Consider the following 23,440-nt stretch of genomic DNA (forward strand, 5'->3'; position numbering starts at 1 on the left):
TAATTATAAATCAAGGAAATAACCTTAATTATGGGTGGCCTGGGTGTATCTTCATCCATTTTGTTATTTTTGTGTGATTAGTTGATTATAGCCAACCTTGTTCCCAAAGGGACTTCTGGTCATCTTTGTGCCAAATATAATAGCACATAGTCTTTGCGTTGGTAAAGGATACTGGCTGAAAGATGCATTCATGGGGAAAGGCTAATCTGCGCCTAGATTGAGCAGATTGCGTGCTCATTCAGCTTATGATGCATACTTCATCTTATACTTGCATATGTTTTCTAGTTGTTTCTTATTTATCTTATACCCAACTAAGCAACTTTAAGGGAGGAGTCATATATTCTATTTCTTTTTTGAAATGTGATCTATTTGTGTACTTGTTTTATCATATACTCTAACGTATCTCCATTAGCTAGCTAGCTACTTGAACTCATCAAGTGGTCAGACTCATGGCAGCAGCATTTAGCAGAAGCTAACAGAGCAAGGTGACTTTAAGGAGATGCATTTTTGTCGAGAGGAAGTAGTGTGATTGAAAGAGCCCTGGGATCAGGGATATATGTCTTAGACTAGATCCCCTTTCTACCCCTTGATTATGGGAAGTGAACGTTTTAAACTCAGTTTCCGCATTTATGAAATGTAATAATAATTTCTGTTGCTATGATTTGAATAAATTAGAGAAGAAAGTTTAAAGAGTATTAAAAATATAGCATAGTGTTCTTATTTAAGCACAGTAAAATACTTGCTCCAAGATGTCCAGTATACTCTAGAAGGTAGCTCAAAGAAGATAAAAAATACTTTAAATTTCGGCTTCTCTTATTTGTTCTGAAAACGCCAGAATATGCTTTTGGTTTCCAAAAAGACTCCGCTGTGGAAATGTATCTATAAGTCATAAAATTAAGCCTGAAGGTTTCTGACAACAGTGATATCAGAAGTGGAGGCCAGAAAATCGATACTGAGCCTTTGTGCCACTTGGAAATAGGGTTAAGACTTGGAAATAGGATTGGCTCTAAAGCAGGCACCAGAGGCAACTTTACCCACAGGCACAGTAGGCAATTGCCTTGGAAAAAAGGCATCCCTGTCTCAAATTATAATATTAATACTTTCCCTACCCAAGTAACAAAGTGCCTAGAATTTCTACAATAAAGAGACATTTCTTTGGGATTTCTCTACGTCCCAAATTTTGAGATAGGAAGGTTAAACAAAAAGTCATCTTCAGTCACAATCCTTAATGCAGATTAGTTTACTGGTTCACATCAACCTTTAAAGGAGGGCGTAGCAAAAGGACAGAAGAAATGGGCATCTCTGGAGGGTGGGGATGAAGGAAGAGGAAGTATATGGAGCAAGGGTAATCAAATCTACGACACTTTCCCTTCTATGCCATTTTACTTCTTGGTGACTCTGTAGTTAGCCTCCTGCTTTATCCAATCTGTGGGGGAAAAAAAGGGAATGAAAGGAAAAAGGCAATAGGAGAAGGAAGACAGAGAATAGGAAAGGAAGAGGGAGGTGAGAAGGACTCATTTGGGAGAAATGAAGCTGCAGCTAAGCTAGATAAAGCATGAAGCAAGTGTGCACCCCTGCGAGATACGTCCACTGCTCATTCCTCCAGCCTCATCTGCTCTACTCTCCCCTTATTGCCTGGCCAGGGCTCATTGGCTTTGTTTTCATTCTTAGGGTGTATCTACCTCTTTTCCCTTGCAGTCTTCTTCATATACACAGTTCCCTCTGTGTGGAACCTCTGCCCTCCTAGCACCTATCCTTGAAGTCTCAACTTCTGAGAGACCTTCCCTGAGCCCCATTTTAAATTAGGCCTCTAGGTTATACTTGCTAATAAGGGCTTGTCCTCTATAGCCCTTTTCACAGTTTGCAATTGTACTTGTATTTGAATGATCATGTGTTTAATCTCTCCCTCCTTCTGGTTTAGAAGCTCCATGAAGGCAGAGACCATATCAGGGTGTTTTATATTCTACTCCCAAGGCCTACCAGCGTCATTTCGTAAAATCTGTTGAATAGATAAACCAATCATTTAAAAAGCTTAATAACAGCACTTTTATCTCTGCTCTTTTGTCTATGAATGTTCACAGAATGTCTATGAGTATTACTGCCCATAGGATTTGTGTACTGAAAGATTTGTGAACTCATCTGAAACACTAAAATGTCTTATATCTGATCTGCATGTTTAAACTGAAGAAAATTAAACAGGGAATTTTGATAGATGCATAACTCTCACTGGCTTGGTTTTTCAGGTTGGAATTGTACAGTATGGAGAAAATGTAACCCATGAGTTCAACCTCAATAAGTATTCATCGACGGAAGAGGTACTTGTTGCAGCAAATAAGATAATCCAGAGAGGTGGCCGCCAGACTATGACAGCCCTTGGAATAGACACAGCAAGGTATATAAATAAAAAATAAACCAAAGTAAAAGACAATTCAAAATATGTGCTCATGATTTAGCCCTTTGGGGTGTTGATTGAATGTTTAGAGTGGCAATATTTAAAGCCATCTTATTTATAATTCAGAAGATTAGCTACTAGTTACAAGATGTTTCTATAATACAATCTCACCATCCTTTTTGTCTTTTCCTTATTACAAGGGTTTAATTGATGGAAAATCAATTTTAAAAAATTACTACTTTTTTGCATCAAGTTCTTGGGTACTAAGACTTCATATTAGTCAATAATTGTTCCATTTGTTCTTCATTTTCAGCTTCTAGGAGTCTCAATCTAAAAGAATGAATTAAAAGTTAGCCCACCTCCCCTCAAGTTACGTTCTTATGTTTTCAGCTCTTGATTTAAAGTTATTGAAGCTATCAGATAAGAGTTTTTAGGAGGCCAAATTAAATATTGTTTATTTGAAATCATTTTCAATGCAAAGATTGAAAGAGATGGAAAGGATTTTATCATTTGTATCCTTTTTTTTCCCTCCTTCCTTCCTTTCTCTAAATTCTCTCCAATTTACAATTCTTCCTTCCTCCCTTCTGCACTTTCTTTCATGGGGAACCCATAACCACTCTGTGGTTGAGTTTTATATTATGAGAACCAGCAGAAATGTTCTCTCTCACAAATGTAGAACATTTTATTTCCTGTATTTTCTCTGACCTCATTCAGCTCTTATCCCTTGCTGTTTCTCCCCTTAGTCACCATTAAAACTAGCAAACTTTTGAACAAAAACCAAACAATACCAAAATCATAGGAAATCTAATAAGTAATTTGACTAACATTAAGAATCCTTCTATTAAATGTCAGCTTCTAGACTCTCACCTTATTTTGAAGAGCTAATTACCCATGCTGTCACTTCAACTGCCTGCTAAGGTCAGTGTTTTAAGGAGGTTAAAATAGTTAATTCCAAAGAATGGGTTCATATTCAAAAATTTAAAATTTCATGTGCAACTTTGGACTCATAAATGTTAGAAAACAATGAGGTTCTAGTTATATGGGGCCCAAGAGAAAATAACCACAAACAGATGGGGTAACTTGACATTTACCTACCCATAGGATCACCAGTTTACATACACAAAGAGCGACATGTTTAGGTGTACTAAATGTGCCCTCTTCAATAATTGACTAAATGTGACTGCACATTCAAAGTAAATCAAAATGCTCTTTGAAACCTCTGAGCCTGTAGGGAGCTGTGCATTTTCCAAAGGCAACCACTTAAGAATGAATATTCATATTTGACAACTGAAGAAATATTCTGGCTGCTTTTGCTCCTGCGTAAATACCACTCTAAATACCATGTCCCTATATGGTTTTTGCCTCAGTGTTTCACAAAAAGTCTAGCTGTAGGACACAGAGTTTACTGAGTTTTGATTATACATAAAAAGTCCATAGTGATAATACTAAGTATCTTTCTCATATATTAATTAGTTTTTCGTGTTTAGGCACACTTTTAATTGATTTTTTTATTACTTTCACGCAGAGCAAGTTGCAAATAATATTTTTAATTTTTAAGAATCCTTTACATCCATTTTCAGTAACTCCCAGTTCAAATTTTTTTGTGTGTTTTCCCTTCTCCCTATCCCACATTTTCATTCTTGTCAATAGGCTTACAGTATTTAATCATAAAGGCTGGAATCTCCTGTCCCAAAGAATGGTATATTTTAACTTTCCTAGTATATTTTAATTTTTAAAAGCATGCAGGGAAGTCAATGTTTAATTTCAACAAGGGACAGTGGATACTGTTATTTTAGGAACAAGGACAATTTGTTAAGAAATATATTTTGAAACAGAAAGGGTGTACTTGGGAGTTCGGCCAATGACTACTCTTCTATTACCTAAAACCAGCCCTGATCTCTCAGCAGACAGATTTTCTTTAAGAAAGGTCTTTTAATCATCTCCTTCAGCTGACATTCATTTAGTTCAGTTGTAACCTTGGTCTTTAAGAGAATTGGGAAGTTTCGGTGATCCTCTAAAGAATTTGAATTGCAAAAAGGATTAAATCTCATATGATATCCATGTCCAAACTGCTTTTAAAGACTAGCCCTTAACATCAGTTTTCACCTTTGTGCATATAAAAAAGCGAGAAATGTGGGGAGGAGCGGGGAGGCAAGGGCAATATACGTAACCTAAACATCCATACCCCCATAATATGCTGAAATTAAAAAAAAAGTGAGAAATATTTTATAGTATATTAAATAAAAATTATTCATGACACTTGTTAAAGATGATAAGGAAGACTTCATTTAAGAGAGACCACTGCGATGGGGTAGTAGTAGAGAAGAGAGATTGGACTCAGCTTCAAATATAAGAACAGGTAGGGATTTATAGCCAAGGAGTAGGGTGGGGATTAGTGGATGGAAAATTACTAAGAGGAAACACTAAGGGAGGGGGATTCTTGCTGAAGGTAGATGAATAGTAGGAAAAATCAAACTGCTTTTCTTTCTTGATACTCTCAACACTTCACTTTTGACACCAGATGCGTGGAGTATTTATCCCATAGTGACCAGTTATCTGACACCATCTAGGTATCCTACAATTCAATTCAATTCTGACACCAAGCAGAGTTAGTATAGACTTCCACAGGTTAAGGGCTCAGTCCCACAAAACTGTCCCCCCTACTTTAGATGCCAGTTGTAATCAGTAGGTTTTCAGGTTACCCATAACTTCTGTCCAACTTGGCTGTAAGTCAGAGATTCCTAGAATGCTCTTCTTACGTTTGATCATTTGCTCAGGAAAACAATTTGCTCACTATTATCCACATATTATGAAAGGATACATCTAAGGAACAGCAAAAGATTCATTGGGAAGGGTATGAGGGAAGGGGCTCAGAGCTTTCATTGCCATCTTGGGGCAAACCACCCTCCACGTATTCAGCAGCCTGGAAGCTCTCTGAACCCCACAGTTCAGGAATTTGTATGGAGGCCTAATCACGTAGGCATGATTGATTACTAACTCAATCTCTAACTCCTCTCTCCTCCCTGGAGAATGGGGGCTGGGATGAAAGGTTCCAAGCTTTTGATCCTGGATTGGTCCTTCTGGTGACCAGCCCCCATTTCAGAGCCCAGCAAGAGTCACCTTATTAGAACAAAAGACATTCCTATCACCCAGGTAATTCCAACAGGTTAGGAGCTCTGTGTCAGGAACCCAGGTTAAAGACCAAATACTAGAACAAAAGATGTACCTTGTACTCCTGTCACTCAGGAAATTACAAGAGTTTTGGAAACTCTGTGCCAGAAACCAGGGTAGAGACCAAACATATATTTCTAACTTGTTAAAAGAAAAACTTTAGACAAATTAGATTTAACAGAGTTTATTTGAGCAAAGAATGATTTATGAACCAGACAGCACTCACAACCAGAGGAGGTTCAGAGAACTCCACTTTAGCAGCATGAGCAGCAGAAGTTTATATTTTGAACGCAGAAGGAAAGTAAAGAAATTACTTGATTGGCTACAGCTAGGCATTTGCCTTGAGTATAATATGGTGGAAAGTCCCCAGTTAGAGATTAGCTGGAAGTTTCTGATTGATAAAGGCTCTAGTTAGAGGTTAGTTGGTGGTTTCTGATTGGTAAAGTTTAAGTTTTGTTTTACTATTTACATTGAATTGGGTTTTGGTTTGCTTATGTAGAAAAAAAGCACTGGAGCTGTCTCAGCCTAATGGCCTATCAATTAAATATTTTTAATGTATTATATCACAATATCATAGGCCAGGATGATAAGATTTGGAGGGTAGAGAATGAGGGATTTGATCAGATACCTAAGGTGGGGGATTTTCACTAAGCTGACTCAGCAGTATTCTTGCTAAAACTGGACTCGATGGGCCAAGGTCAGAGCCTGAGGTCAGAGCATAGTCTTGGAGTCTGACTAGAGAAGCCCTGACTTAGTTTTGGTCAAGGAGAGAGTCTGTCAAATATAGAGGGCAGAGACACACAGTTCCCCAGTTGTTTTTAAAAAGTAGAATTTTTCTTTCTTTTGAAAAATTTGAGAAAAATAGACAGTATAAAAAATATTACCACAAAATCGTGTGTATCCATCACACAGAATTGACAGTTGTCAACATCTTGTCATATTTGCTTTAAGTCTTTTTAAAGGAAAAATAATCACAGATAAAATCCCTTTGCCCACATCACTAGGATCCTCTCCCCCTGCTCAAAGATACCTGCTATTGTGCATTTACTGTGTACCTATGGTGCAAGCCATGTGTATTGTGCCAACTGTTTGAAATTTTTGTTGAAGAGAGGTGTTTCTTTGGCATATCGCAAACTGCAGCCATTTGTCCTTATGGCCAAAGTAAAATATCTAAAGGGACCATTCAGTATAATAATTGCTATACTTTATACCAAAATCTTAAAAATATTATATGAAATCCTTTCATTGTTTTATTGCTACGTAAAATGGACTTATCTCTTCTGAGACTCCAGAGGGGAAAGTGATTTGAGCAAAAGGAAATAATAGAATAATAGAGGTGGGGGAAATGTGTGTGTGTGGACAAATAAAACAAACAAAAAAAATTTGTCCATTCTCCTATCTTTGTCTCTTTCCATAAATGCTTATTGAATTAAATTGAAATTCCTGTCTTGGCAGTTAGATTATATAGCATTTTCCTCTCTCTCCATGCCACCTCCTCCCGCCCCACTCTCAGCAGTCTGTGTCCTAATGCCGAATTCAGACTAAATCTTTTGTAACTCCCCCAACTCCTCCTTGCCCCCTAAAACCCCTGACTTCTCCACTGACTCAGATCACCGCCATCTGCAGTCTTCTATTCCTATGTCTGATTTTTCCCCCATGCCCAGAACACTCAAGCACTCACAGCCCCACAAATATTCTGTTCTCTCTCCTCACCCCTCCTTAGATCAGGATTTCTAAGCTGCTCTACAAATGTCAGATTAGGTGTTGGGGAAGTGAAGTCTCAAGCAAGAGTTTGTGCCAGAAGCAGAAGAAAAGAGGCCTGTTGAGTGAGAGAAGGGGTGTTTACAGAGAAAGGAACAGCTGGAAGAGTGTTTACAGATCTGACCTTCTCTTAACCTGATATATGTCTCAGTCACACACTTCTTTTGAAGTTTCCAAAGAATAAAATATTGCTGCCTTTTGTATATGGAGTATGTGGTAATTAGCAAAATGGTAAACCTCTCCATCATCTGAACTCAATCTAAAACTGTTACAAATAAGGGTCATCGTGCCTCCCAGCTTGAACACTGGGCATCGATGTTGATTTTGGAGGGAAGCACCAGGCTACCTGGAGTTGTCAGTGTTTTAGTTTGGTTTCTCACTTTGCCTAACCTTAGAGTAGTGTTTTATCAGCCTCTCTTTTGTCCTTCAGAAAGGAGGCATTCACTGAAGCCCGGGGTGCCCGAAGGGGAGTTAAAAAGGTCATGGTTATTGTGACTGATGGAGAGTCCCATGACAACCACCGACTGAATAAGGTCATCCAAGACTGTGAAGATGAAAACATTCAACGATTTTCCATAGCTGTAAGTATATTGCTAGAGATGGCTTTCAAACTCTGTGTGAAGAGAAGAGCTGTGTGCACATTGAGGTAATTTTATGAAAGTTGGAAAGGAGAGACTTCTTCATTTGAAGGGAAGCACTGTGAGGGTGAGTTTGGGTCTTGCTCCTTCTGTGTGCTCAGTGCTCAGCACACTGCCAGCCCAAACAGTCACTCAACAAACAGTCACTGAGAGCAAAAAAGGGAAGAAAATAAAAAAGATAAAAGGAAGAAGAAGGGAGAAAAAAACATAAGAGGGAAGGAAGGGTGAGAAAAAGAGAGCAACAGAAATGAGAGGGAAAAAAGAAGGAAGAAAAGAGGGAAAGAGGGTGAGAAGGAGGACAAAGAGAGGCAAGAGGAAAGAAGGAAGGGTAGGAAAGGGGGAGGGATATAGGGAAAGGAAGAGCAAGGAGAGGGAAGGAAGGAAGGAAAGAAGGAAGGAAGGAAGGAAAAGAAAAAAAGAAACTGAAGATATGCTAGGTAATAAATACATTGCCTGCTAATTGATAATTCTTCCTGAAATTTGAGAGGCTGGAATCAGGACATGATTCATAATAATCCACAAAAAACCAACAAGGATATTCCCATACCCACAACTCTTGGACAGTCCACCCTGGGACTTACAACATTTAAGGTTATGATGTTTGCCAGAAGTGAGAAGCAGAAGGGTGGGAGTGGGGACAGGTAGAGGACACTGTATTTTAGAACCACAAAGACCTTTGTTCAAATTCTGGTTTTACCATGTACTGGCTCTGACTAGCAGAGAAGTTGCTTAATACTCTGAGCTTCAGGTTCTTTTATGTGTAAAATGAGGTAATGTTATCTCTCTCTCTCTCTCTCTCTCTCTCTCTCTCTCTCTCTCTCTCTCTTTCGGATAAAGAATCAGCAAGGTAATGATTTTGAAAGCGTCTAGCACAGTGGTGAGCTAGGCACCCAATAAACATTATTTTTCTTAAGCATCCTTAACTCAAGGAGTTTGCAACCATGAAATAATAAAATCTTAGTCTTTTAGAGCTGGAAGGGATCTTAGAGGTAAATTGTCCTGTGCCCTGGCTCAGAAAGAAACTTTCCACGATTCCCTCGTAGACTATAACTCAACAACTATGTCCAGCCTTCCTTCCTAACTCTTTCACCCTTGACTCCATAGTATATGCCTTCAGCCCAGGGAGAGCAAAGCCTTCTCTCTCCTTCTAAATTAACTGACTTTTTAAAAAATCAGTCAGAGGAAAAAAATTTCAGAACTCTAAGCTTTCAGCCTAAACTATTTTTCAACATAATCCCTTTCATAATAATCATATATTATCCACATTGTTTTTTCAGCATTCAATCAGTGAGATTTGCTTCTTTCCTTTCCAAAGATGAACATTGCAGGAAGGGAAGAAAAATAGAGATTCATCCATAGATAAAAATCGCAGGGTATGAATGATTCACTGCTTCCCAGGGCCAAGGAGCTCCTTATTTTATAACCAGGATGGTTTGGTTATAAACAGTGGCAACTTCTGACTACCACATTTTCTTTGTCATATGGGGGTGCAAGATTTTTTAAAAAATTAAAATATCCCATTATTTCTCTCATTCCCCTTGTTGTCACCTCTGTAAATTATCTTTTGTGAGTTATTAATAAATCCATTATTACCTCTCCTGTTACTTCAGTATAACTATTGTGATGTCTTCTATGGTGGAAAATAATTCCATATGGCCCAGTCGTCACTCAGAGACACTGTCCAAATGGTAGTGACAATTAGAGTCTACAGCTAATGTAGTGCAAAGCCAGTGGAGGCCCAGTTTGTCCTGGATAGCTGGATATCAAAGGTGCTATCATTTGTTCTTCTTCCTCCCAGCGGGTATAGTCTGGCATGCCAAGTATCATGAATGCAGTCCATGAACAGTGTTAGCCATCATCTGAATTAGCAGCATTAGGAAAACTTCACTAGAAAAAAAATATCAATGAATGACCTTTTAATTTTAAATGCATTTGTGCGCATTGTTATCTGGCTACATAGTCAGTATTTCCTGCGCTTAAGTTTCCCTTTGTTGGGTTCCTACTTGATAATTCAGACTTTGCTTCCCATCCAGTCAAAAAGAGGTCTCATAATTTCATTAATACCCCTGGAGAACCATATAATCATAAGTTCCTTTCCCATTTTAATCAGTGAATTATTATCAAACTGATTTTAGGAGTGGTATGAATAAAAACATATAGGAAAATTTCACTTATCAACAATGTTTTATTTTTTCTAATTCATATTTCTTTTCCCTAGTGCACTAGTTATTTTTTTATTTCATAACAAACTAGAAAATAAGGCAGGTTCTTTTATTTCCTCTAATTTGTACATTAACACACAAGGGTTTTAGACATTTCTTGAGGTCCACTCATGCTACACATAATAAAATTTAACTGGAAGTCTAGCCCAGTTATTTCCTGGACTGTTCCTTCTACTCCATCTTTTTTAGCCACCATGGAATCCTGAACACCATGGAGATGTGTTTTGGCAAGAAGACAGCTCCCCAAAAGGATTGACTATTGATACTATAAGTACCCTACAATAAAACCACTAACATTTTCTGTTAACCTTTCAGATTTGGTGAGGGTCCTGAGCGGGTTTTGAGTCCTCCATTCCAGGGTCTCTATTTCTGTCACCTGAGGGTACTAGACATGTGAGCAGGGGCTTATTTTATGTGCAGGATCTAATCTTAGATAATAATGGCTGTGAAGTGTAAATCACCTACAGCATTCAGATGAAAATAGGAGATGTTAGAAAGAATCTTAAAATTTCATTAATTTTTCACACAAAAGAAACTGTACTACATGTATTAAATGAATTGTACACTTTACATTTGACACATCTGCCTCCAGGACGTTTCAATTCTGAATGTCTGTTACAGGGAAATATTTGCAGAATACCAAATTCTTGGGCTTGACATATATGTATTAAGTAAAACAGGAATAATTTTGAAGTTTTTTTAAATTTCTTCTCATTCATAGAAAATAATGTTTTCATAAGTTACCAGACCTTTGGGTGAAGGATCAAAATATGTTTCTCTTTATTTTCATTTTTATCCTGTGACAAAAAAAAAAAAATAGTTCAAAACTGTGTGCGAGTCACAGCAACTCCTGAGATTTCTTTTCTCTTATATTTTCTTCCAACTATATATTCCCATACAGGTTGAGTAGCCCTTATTTGAAATGTCTGGGACCAGAAGTGGTTTAGACTTTTTATTTTTTTCAGATTTTGGAATATTTGCTTATACATAATGAGTTATCTTGGAGATGGGGCCTGTGTGTGACTATTGATAGCAGCTTTAGTTATAATATGAAACTGAAAGCAACCCAAATGTCTTCAATAAATAAATTGTAGTAATATTTATTTGTGATGTCATTCCATATGATGGGATCCTACTTTGCAACGGAAAGGACTGAACTACTGATACCTGCAACAACGTGGTTGAGTCTCACAAGCCAGCCAGACACAAAAGGCTACATCCTATATGATCCCTTAAATATGACATTCTGGAAAAATCAAAGCTATAGGAACAGAAAACTGATCAGCAGTTGCCAGGGGTGGAGTGAAGGAGGAAAAGATTGACTACAAACGGGCAAGAAGGAACTTTTTGGGGTGATGGAAATATTCTACACTTCAGTGTGGTAGTAACACAATCATATCAGTTTGTCAAAACTCATAGACTCGTACAACTAAAAAGGGTAAATTTTACTGTATATAAATTATATTTCAATAAACCTTACCTAAAAAAATAAACTAAATGTTGGAGAAAATCTGCTTGGACATCTAAATAATTATGGTTAACTGTAACATAATTCCTGCCTCTCTTCTCTATAAAAAAGAATGCCCCTGTCTTCAGCATTTGGTTTCAAACAGGAATGTCTTAATTGTTTATTTTCTAGATTGCCAACTTAGATTACTACTTAGTCCAATATCTGTTTAAAAAATATATGTGTTGGGCTGTCCCTTGATAAGAGTTTCAGGAAGAACTTTCCATGCAAGATCAAGCAACTCACTTGCTGATTGCCTTTGCCAGCAAATGACGATGTTACCAGCTGGAATAATACCAGAGACATTCAGAAACTGTAAGATTACTTTTGAATTGTCAGATTTTAAGATACAACTGTTAATAAACAGGAACACAGAAATGTAAGAGAAGAAATTTTCACACGTGCACAAGATTGCCCTCTATATTTTTCCACACCAATTGCAGTGTTTATGTAACAGTTAATATTAGGGAATCTATGTATTCTGAAAATTACTTTTCCACCAATGTGGAAGTACATAAAAATTGCATTATGCTAAGGTACACTACCCTCTTGTTTACTGAAAAAATGCTTGAGATCTTTCATTTAACACATAGAATGTAAAATATATTCTTACCATTTTTGTTGTGTCTTAGATTCTTGGCAGCTATAACCGAGGAAATTTAAGCACTGAAAAATTTGTGGAGGAAATAAAATCAATTGCAAGTGAGCCCACTGAAAAGCATTTCTTCAACGTCTCTGATGAATTGGCTCTAGTCACTATTGTCAAAGCTCTGGGAGAAAGAATATTTGCCCTGGAAGGTATGACTACTTCTCTTATTTCTGCACGTTCTTTTGCTACAATTCAAACTCAGCATAATGGCATTTTTGCATTTATTCCTAGCACATCACTAATGCATGTTTGACTGTGTGCAATAGCCAGCATGGAACATTGCCCTTTTGTATAAATCTGTCTTTGAGGTGGCTATTTCTCACAGCACTGTGTCTGCTAGAGGCTCTCTTTGTAAGGACTTGGCATGACAATGCTGACGTGAGAGCTGATGAAGACCATGGTCTGTGTAGACATGCAAGAACAAAAATGTTTCCAGGTACTTTATTCCTTTTCTGGGACATAGGTTTAGAAAACAGAGGTACTACCTCAAGTTTTGGAGTTATTTTTTTTATTTGTTTCTTCATTTCATTTTGAGCTGCTAAGAGAGTCTTCTTATGCAATAACTTCATTGTTCATTTATTTTCCCTGTATTTTCCTCCTTGCCCATTTTAAATGTCTTCATGGAACTCTGCCCCAAGTCCCATTGCGATGAAACATTGGTTCACTGTGTTTGTCCAAATCATATTACTTCTTTGTAGATTTCTCTTTGATTTTTCAATGGCGACTGGCTGTTGAGGGCAATGAGTCACAGGCATTCCTCCCATTGCCTTTGGTAGAGGATGTCAAGTAACTAATTATTTTGGAACTAGATCTTTCCAAACAAAAAGTCTTTGGAACTGTTATGCCAGCGGCCTGGCAAAGTTTCTTTCTTCATGTTCATTGAGGATCTTTAGTCTCAAGGAATGTGCCTCTTTTCTCCACCTTGGAGGAGAAACCACCAGAGAATTATTTTGAACTTACGCTACCTCCAAATTCAGTTGATTCTGTCCTTGGAAGGACATGCCAAAAGACTTGTTTCTACATCTCAAAAATAGGAATTTAAAAAATCACATTCTCAGTCTCCCTGACATGACATGATAGTAGAAAACAGAAAGATAAAATGGGAATGAGAAAAGGTAGACCATTTTGATTGAGCATCAGGGGGCTAGGAAAATGTAGAAAATGTGACTAGCAGACAGAGAATATTAAAATGAATAGAAAGAAAAGAAAATGATTTAGAGTAATGACCCTCAAACTTTTTTTCGAGTGACCCATGATTATAAATACATTTTGCTTTGTGACCCAGTGCACACAAACACATACTTATAAAAACAAAGTTTCACAAAATAATTCTTATTACAAGCAATACATTGTGGTAGCTTCTCATCTCTTCCAATCTACCCTATTCTCATTCAATGAAAAAAAGAAATGCTGGCTATACTCACTCTGTGAAATTCATGACTCGGTCGCAATCAGAACTTAGGAAGTTTGATTTAGAGGTGACAGATCTACAGCCCATCCAGACGGCATTTCTCTGGCCCCCTTTCCCCTGTCCCTTTAGAAGCAGAACACTCTGCCCAACATCCGGGGAGAGGGGGGAGGAGGGGACGGGTATTTGCATACACAAAGAGTGCAATGCGCACCATCCGAGGGATGGACACACTTGAAACTCAGACTTGGGGGCGGGGGCAAGGGCAACATACGTAACCTAAACATCTGTACCCCCATAATATGCTGAGATGAAAAAAAAAGAAAAAGAAACAGAACACTCGGATTGTTTGTCAGTCCGATGTCACAGCTGCTTCTGAAGAACTCAGCTGTCCTGTGCTCTGTGTACAAGTCGTTTTTAAGTGGCTTTGGTCTCTCAACAGCTATCTCGGTGTCATTTACCAATAGACCAGATTATGAGCTTGGCTGGCCTTAAGGAAAATACATAAGGTCTTCCAAGTCATTGTGTACTTTTAATTTTCAATAACATGGGCCAAGATGTGATAGAAACAATCTGTAAAAATCATTTAAAAGAAAAATTACTTAGTTACATTAGATAGCTAAACATAATACAGTGTCATTTCTAAATCTCCTCTTAAGTAAGCAAGTAACCTAAAACTGGCAGAATTGAAGCCCATATCAGCTGGGGGAAGAGAGAGAGGTCAATTTGCCTTAAATAACATTTTCCCATTGTTTCTAACCTAACCACACCGTGGGTTAAACGTTACATGTTGGAGTGCTCAAACACTCCAGAAAGTATATTTAAAAATGAAATCATTTTATAAAGAACTCCACAGATTACAAATGTATTCTACAGCTTTGTTGCTGAACTATCAAGGCTAACCAAAAGCAGTGTTTTGATTAGATTATTTCTTTTTTTTTTCCATAATGAGATCAAAAAAGGCTTTATTTCCTTGTTACTTGGGAAATCTTCATTTCCCGTCAACATTTATTTTAAGATGGTAAATAGCTGCAATTATGAAAGTCCTGCTTGGCAAGGTCAGTGCCACTGAGTGAGGCAAGCACTTGCCTAATAAAATCAGAGAATGGTCCAGTGTCTCCCTTTCCCATGAAGCATGGGGAGAAATGCCTAAATTTCTAACCAGAGGCTACGCAGTGGTTAGAGTGGTTAGCTAAACATTCATCAACAGTTCAGGGAGTACAGTTAGAAGCCCAGGAGTATACAGTGGACTATCACCATGATGCTAATGCAGCAGAAAGAACATCTCGTAGCCTCCTTCTCTCTGTCCTCAGCTGAAGGCAGAACATCAGCAGGGCAGGCTGGAAATATGCAGGTTTCTGCTGCCGCATTCTTATTATTGATGGTGCAAAGATAAGTGAGAAAGTACCTTAAAGCACTGTGGACTTAAAATACATGTTTAAATTAAGTCTAAAGTGCATCTCATTGGGAGGTCGAGGCAGGAGAATTGCTTGAGGCCAAGAGTTCAAGACCAACCCGAGCAAGAGTAAGACCACATCTCTACAAAAAAATAGAAAAATTAGCTGGGAGTGGTGGTACATGCCTGTAGTCCCAGCTACTCGGGAGGCTGAAGCAGGAGGATTGCTTGAGCCCAGCTGTTTGAGGTTGCAGTGAGCTATGCTGCTGTTACTGCACTCTAGCCTGAGCAACAGAGTGATACTGTTTCAAAAAAAAAAAAAAAGTGCATTAGAGGGCAACTTGTACAAGCAGATTTAAATGATATATTCAAATTCTTAATTGGCTACCCACTTAATCTATTCCTACATAAAAAGGCTATTACTGATGTATTTGTTTACAATTTTGTGCCAATAAATAACTAGTCAAAGTAAGTTTAACTTCACCAATTTGTTTATTCTCATGCCTCCTCAACGAAAGGGAAGACTGACTTTCTTAAAATTAAGTGCTATTTTTAACTTACCTACAAGGCCAAATAAATCAGTAACTCCCTACTGGAAACAAGTAAATCAACATTCTCTCAATTCCCTCTTGGAATTGTGGCTTTGGGTTTGCAAATATTTTTAGAATAATTTGAAAGCAGCACACTTCCATGGAATACATTGGATTATCTGTGCGTTTCAATAAAGAGCTTCAAAATGGGTACAGGATCTTGTAAAAATATCGGTATGTGATTGAATGGAGTGTGGCCCGGAGCCCTATCTGTGAGCAATACCCACAGCCAACCGTTAGAGCAAATGCAAACTGAAATCCCTAAACCCTTTATCAAATGATAGAATTCTGAGAGGATCTATGGCCTGAAATGTGGGTAGGACTGGTAAAGTTGAGAAACCTCTTTAAATATGTGAATGAACGTTTTTCAGCCCTGTGACATATCAAGTAAATTTAGCCTACGGGCTCAGCAGGGGTTCCAGGGGATGAGTTGAGACAGAAATTTCCTACTCAGTACATTTCAACTTGAACCATGTGGACCCAAAGCACCCTAGGATCCACAACATGGCTACACTGTAAGAATGGAGATTTCTCAATTCCTGCACCAAGGATGGGGAAGCTAATGAGCAAGAATCTGAGACAGATTCACCAACCTTCTCTGTCTTCTACTCAGACCTACCTAGAAATTTGGGGTTGAAAAATATATGGCTGAAAGTGCCCTAAGATGCTGGAAGTTCTGGTTGGTAAGACCACAAGCTCTACCAGGGCCCTGTGTCCTTCAAGTAAGTGCACGAAAAGGTGTCATTGATTGTTTACAGTGATATTTTTCTATGTTATAGCTACAGCTGACCAGTCAGCAGCTTCATTTGAAATGGAAATGTCTCAGACCGGCTTCAGTGCTCATTATTCACAGGTACATTAACCAGTTGGTAGAAAACGAAATATTTTTTGCAAGACTTCCTTCCCCAAAATCAACACCTGCCCATCAATATTACAAGTGCAACATGCAGTTCATGGTTTGACCCATGACGGTGTTTTCTAACCCAAATAGGAAAATGCATTGCACAAGCTTCTTATTAGGAAAACAGATTATCTCACACAGCTCACTACATTGTACTTAGAACTGTGAATCAGACAGTGCGAGCTCTGCCTTATGTAACTATGTATCTGACTAAATGAAATACTTAATATATTTACTAAAGATGTGGAATATATCTTTTTCTCAGTATCAGGGTATCCAAGGGTCTTGCCAGAATTCCATGTTCAAAACCAAGAATTCTTTGCACCCGGAATAAAGCAGAAAGGCAAGATTAGAAAATATATCATTCGTAGTTGACAGAAGAAAAGTCATCATGGTCCCCACAAAGGAATAGTGACATTTCAATGTGCAATTTTACTGTATAAACTTGGGCAAGCTACTTACTGTGTCTCAGTTACTTCTGAAAAATAAGGATGATAATAATGGCATCTCACTCACAGAGTTATTGTGAGGATTATTCAAGTTAATATATGTAATAGTTGATTAGTTAATATTCAATCAGTACCTAGCACATTGTTAATGCTGTATAAGTGTTTGCTCTTATTATTTTTATTAAATATTATTGTTTTCTCTATTTGGAGGACTGGGTCATGCTTGGAGCAGTGGGAGCCTATGATTGGAATGGAACAGTTGTCATGCAGAAGGCTAATCAAATCATAATCCCTCAAAATACAACCTTTAAAGTTGAGTCTAAAACGAATGAACCTCTTGCTTCTTATTTAGGTAAGCTTTGGATATACTTATAGAAGGTTTTTAGAATTCCCTGGTCAAATCCTATGGATCTGTAGTTTTACTTATAGAAGGTTTTTTATTTATTTTTTATCTTTAGTATTATTTGCTTATATTTCTATAGGTTTATCATGATAGGGCAAGATCACTTTGAAGAGTTAGGTATTTTACAGAACCCATGAAAGATTTCAGGCATCTGAGCAGCCTTAGTTAGTCAAAATCACAGAACATGGAAGCCATTCTTTCTCAGCAGGGCTGTCTAATGCAGGGAATGGTTCAGGATGCTATGTGTACTTATTGATATATGCACTTTCCCTGTGTCTGGTATTCTCTTTAACTTAAAGAAGAGCTTTGGACCTTGTGGACAGGAAATGAGGACTGAAAAAGAAACCTTGACTTTTCCCATATCCTGAAAACAATACTCCTGTATTCTCCTAAATACCCACTATCGTTAGTTTCTTTCTATGGATCCTAATTTTGGAAAAGAAAAATTTAAGTTGTTTTGTCAGATGGCTTCTTGTTTAATAGGTCTGTGTACAATCAGAAAAATATTGAACTTAAACCGAGTGATGTAAGGTCATCTTGTTTTCTAAAGTCTTGCCAGGAATGAGGAGGTGTGTGTCTGGTACCACGTTATCAGGATCTGTACCAGGCTGAGAGCTATGCAAGGGATGCCAGGGGACTCCTCATCACTAGAAGAGGATCTCAGTGTACAGTTGGGAGGGCCAGGAAGGAAAGGACCCTCAGGGTATGGCTTCCCAACTCTCACTCAACAAATGTTTTTAGGGCTCCTCTTTTGCCCCAGACATTGTTCTTGGTACTGGGGATGAGTGGTAAAGAAAACAAATACCTTGGCCTTGACATGCTCACATTTTAGCATGTTAGCCTTCCTCTCTGGGATCCTTCTGTCCCGGAGGCAAGTCTCTTTTTCTCTCTGTCCTCATTTCTTTCTATTTTACGTGGAAGGTGGCAGGTCTTTACTGTGACTTTCATACATCTCTCTATCCAAGGACAACTATTAAAGCTGTAGAAGCAGCAGGACTTAAGAAGAATAAAAGGCCTAGAGTTTTAAATGACTGAAAGTATAATAGTAAACAGCAGCTACAATGTGACTGTGAAAACCCTGTAAGGCACACAAGTGCATTAATGAAATCCTAGTCTACTTCTCATAGAAAGCCTATTACATTCTGCCCAGGTCAGACGACAGAGTATTCCATTGTTCTAAGCATTGCACAGTACAAAGAGAAAATGGCAAACTATGATGTACCAATAAAAGATTATCTGAATACAAATCTGGAAACAATTCACTGCTACAAGTTCCTGTCCCTCCAAAACTTGGAGAAATTGAAAATTAAGAAAAAATGTGTGCATTGCATATCTTTAAATATTTGCAAGATTAAAAGATTGTGATGTAAAATACAGGGGTAGTGCTTTTCATATCAAGTTTTAGCATTAAAAGAGATCTCAGAGAGAATATAGTCAAACATCTCATTTCCAAATTAAGAAACTGAGGGATGGAAACTACAGGTATGAAACTACAATTCAGGTCTATTTATTCTTATTCCAGTGTTCATTTCACCATAACAAAATGCCTGATTCTGGATTGATCAAGAAAGCACAGCACAAATATTGAGCACCTGCAAGGTGCCAAACGTTGAGTTATAAATTCAGAACAAAGAGATGAATGAGGCAGATCAGTTCGTGCATGGATGGCACTTACTTTTTTGGATGAGAGACAATAATGAAACAAGCAATGCCCATCAGCACAGTATGTGTCATGACATAGAATACCTAAAAAGAGGGCAGGAGATTACGTTAGATATCTTCTAAAAATTCTTCATATTCTAAGATTCTATGAGACTGTTTTATGTGAAATACATTGAAATCAAGAACCAGTTTAACCTGACGCTTCTTTCTATCCTAGACAGAACAAATATACAACATTTACCCTCATATAAGACGGACAGCATATAAATTAGTATAATTCCTTATGACAGGAATCTGACAACATGTTTACAGAGCCATAAAAATGTTCACATCACATTAACACAGGAATTTCACTTCCAAGGATCTAACCTAAGAAAAAAATCCAATATTTAAGAATGCAAAGTGAGCAATAATTTCCACTGTATTGTTGCTTATGGTATTGAGGGAAATGGCATTATCTTAAATTTCCCAAATAAGGGGATAGGTAAGCAAATGGTAGATACACTTAATGAAATATTACACATCCATAAAAATAAAAATTATAAAGCTGCTGATCCTATGACACTGAAGACTTGAAGTGATTGTGGTACTAGGTGTACAATTAGAGATGGCTCTGAGGTCAAAGAGACTTGAGTTTGTTTTCCGACTCTGCCCCTGGCTATGGCCTTAGACAAATTACTTTTCTCATCAGAGCCTCAATTTACCTGTTTCTAAAATGGAAATAATTACACTGCATATAATCATTTGGATTGTTATAAAGATAAAATTAAATAATGACCAAAAGGTACTTAGTACTTTGCCTGACAGGTAGTTATCACTCAATAGATGTTGTATATTATTTTATTATTATGTAATGTTATGTAATAAACATTCCTCGATTAGTATTGTGGTGATAGACAGAATAATGTCCCCCAGAGACGGCCAAGTCCTAATCACTGGACCCATGAATATGTTACTTTACATGGCAAAAAAGACTTTGCAGATATGATTAAATTAAGGATCTTGAGATGGGATGATTATCCTAGGATATCTAGCTGAGCCCGTTGTATCCTTAAAAATCAGAGACCCTCTCCTGGATGTGGTCAGAGAAAGATAGAACCATGGAAAATTGATCAGACAGATGTCGTGTTGTTGGCTTTAAAGATGGTAGGGAGGCACAAGCCAAAAATGTGGATGATCTCCAGAAATACAAAGGCCAAGGAAATGGAGTCTCCTCCATAGCCTGCACAAAGAAACGTAGCCCTGCCAACATCATGATTTTTAGCCCAAAGTGACCTATGCCAGATTTCTAACTTACAGAATTGTGCAATAAATTTGTGATGTTTTAAGCCACTAAGTTTGTGGTAATTTGTTACAGCAGCAATAGAAAACTAATATGGCCATATTATATGTAATAATAATAGTAGTTGACATTAGTACTAGTACTAATAAGTATTGAGTATTTACAAAATTAAAGCCATAGGTGAAGTCCATAAAAATGTATGACATTGTTGCTAATCTTAGGAAGTTCACACATTTTAATTAATAACATTTAGTATTTTGAGTATTCTCAGTTATCATATATGATTAAATTCTGTAAAAACAAACTGTTAAGAATCCTAAATCTGTTATTCCCAAAAAGCTGGGGTTAATGGCTACGCAAAGCAGACTTAGAGAACTCAGTATTTGAAGATATCACTGCAAGTAAAAAAAAAAGTTAAAAGAACCTTTATTCTTAAACACAGTATTTATAATATATAACTCCTCTTTGCCCAGAATAGGAAAATTTTGGATATGTTGTCTACAGTGTGCTGAGATGATTTGTTTTCCTGTTTCAGAAATCATTTCATTAGCTTAGTCATAAATTAGAGTATAAGACATTTTGCCACATAAGACATTTGCCAACATAAAGTCTAATATACATAAATTTTCTTTCAGAAAAGCACCCAAAAAGGGGAAGAGGGATGGTTTTGTTTTTTTCCCAAAATATTATTCTATATCTGAAATGAGGCTTTCAAAATGTTTCCTTATGGGGGTTACACATGAAGAAGAGATCGAACGCAATATTCTGGATCTGTGTGGATTGCAGTAAGACTATGGAAAATCTTATGAAGAAAGCAAAGAAAGAGGTAGATGCTCTATTAAAAATAATCCCATACTAATCAATAATGATCATAAAGAGGTAGGAACTGAAGCTTTTGAACATCCCTCTCAGGATATAATCACACACTTGTCTTTCTACAACTCAGTAAATTGCATTATGCCAACATACACTTAGCAAGTGGATTTGGTGAGAATACAGTTGAGATCCTGCTCCCGGCCTCCTCCACCCACAATTTGTTGATTTCTATTCGTGCCAGAGAGATTCCAGTGGAAAAGGAAAGAAGTGAGGCAAAGGCATGGCATCAAGACAGATCATACCTGTTTCCCATCACCTCACCAGATCATCACACTTTTTCCAAGAAGTGAAATATGAGAGCTGACAGGATTTATGCTTCATAATTCCATGCAAAGGGCTATGCCAACCGTTTTCCTCTCTCTTCCATCTTGTGCTTTTATTTTTTAGGAAGCAATGTTAAGCATAAGTGTTTATAATCATTTTCCTTTTGTTAAAATCAGGCTTTACTTGGCTCTCTTTTTCTTTCCCTCTTTATTATCTTTAGACACTGGAGCCTCAATAAGTAACTACCCTGACCGATAGTCATTGTCCCCATGATGATTTCAGCTAATAGTTTTAATTATCAAGTACAAATCATCAAAGGTAATTAACAAAATAATCACACAACTCCAAGCCTCAAACATAATTTTCACTTTTTTTAAAAGAATATTTTATCAATTTGCATTCACAGCTCTGAAAATTACAAAAAAAAAAAATCAACAGACACTAACAGTCATCTCACTCCCTTGGCATGAAATAAAATAGGCTTTGTTTTGCACATTCTTCTTTTCCATTTTATGTATGTATAAACATGACCCTAAGGTTTTTATTTTTTAAGCAATATCATGGTTTATAGTATAAAAATATAACACATTACATGTTTGGAAAAGAATATTTTACATTCTGTTATGTATAATAATAATAAAAAACTTCAAAGAAAGATGAAGAAATCAGAATGTGAGGAAAATATTCCTAAAGAATAAGATGTCTGAGGAATTGTTTTCCCTTAGCATTTGTAACAATAAATATATTTTTGTACAAAAAACTCCGTTCCTTTTTAAAAATTTTGGAAGAAAATGGAACTATTACCTTATAGGAAAATGCTTGGTAAATAAGTTAGAAATGTGATTTTTTTCTCAGCAAGAAAAGCTATTCCGTGGCATTTTGAAAAGTAATCTGCCTTTTCCTCCACTGCTGAATAGCTCTGGTTATTAGAACGTTTCTTCCTTCTATAAAATTGAAATCTGCATGTGATAATTTTTATCCATTGATTTAGCACTGCTTTCAAGAGACAAAGAATAAATCTCATTCTTCTCTCAAAAAACAATAATAATCTGCCTAAAAGACACAATTCAAGCTCTTTCTGTCAGCAACCTCAGGTGATCTCTAAAAATGGTTCACTATTCACTTGACCCAGGAAAACCCACAAAATCATGCAAATTAAGAGGTTCAAATCTTCATGTTCACTTTAAGAACATCTGTGAAACTGCCCAGGTCATCAAGGGTATGCATATCTGAATTGCCACCAAATGTCTCAAAGATGTGGCTTTACAGAAGCAACGTGTACTATTTCATCTCTGCCGTGGTGGAGCTGGTAGGTGTGCCCAAGGCCAAACAATGGGGCTGGACGGAGTGTCAATGACCCAAAGAGAGTGCTGAAATTTTGCTGCACATGCTTAAAAATGCAGAAAGTGATGCTGAATTTAGGGGTTTATATGTAAATTCTCTGGTCGTTGTGTATGTCCAGGTAAACAAAGCTCCCAAGAGGTACCAGCTGTAGTTACAGAGCTCATGATTGGATTAACCCATACATGAGCTCCCCCCATCACACTGGCAGGACCCTTACCGAAACAGAACATATTATTCTAAACCAGAAGAGGAAGGTGCACGGAAGAAAAAGATATCCCAGAAGAAACTGAAGAAATAAAAGCCATGGCCCAGGAATAACTTTGATACAAAATACATGCAAATAAAGTTAAAAGTAGAAAAAAAAAGACACACTTCAAAATTTTAAAGAGCATGAAAGCTCAATTAAAAAGAGGAAAGATCAGACATATAAAAAAGACTATTCAGGCTCACTATTAAATAAATGCAAATTAAAATCACAGCAAGTTACTGTTGTTAGACACTGCTTAACAACTATTAAAGCATCTA

At 37.2% G+C, this 23,440-nt stretch overlaps 1 protein-coding gene across 1 annotated transcript in view; it reads left to right on the plus strand.

The window, feature by feature from the left end:
* Nucleotides 1-23,440, plus strand: part of ITGA1 (integrin, alpha 1) — a 177,490-nt gene that overhangs the window by 114,199 nt on the left and 39,851 nt on the right. Inside the window, exons 7-11 of the mRNA XM_012655294.1 lie at nt 2,244-2,392; nt 7,755-7,905; nt 12,324-12,489; nt 16,514-16,587; nt 17,295-17,436. Coding sequence (XP_012510748.1) covers nt 2,244-2,392; nt 7,755-7,905; nt 12,324-12,489; nt 16,514-16,587; nt 17,295-17,436 — 682 coding nt within the window. The remainder of the gene's footprint in view (nt 1-2,243; nt 2,393-7,754; nt 7,906-12,323; nt 12,490-16,513; nt 16,588-17,294; nt 17,437-23,440) is intronic.

Source organism: Propithecus coquereli, unplaced genomic scaffold, assembly GCF_000956105.1.
Source record: "Propithecus coquereli isolate 6110/MARCELLA unplaced genomic scaffold, Pcoq_1.0 Scaffold47, whole genome shotgun sequence".
NCBI classification, from domain to species: Eukaryota; Metazoa; Chordata; class Mammalia; order Primates; family Indriidae; genus Propithecus; species Propithecus coquereli.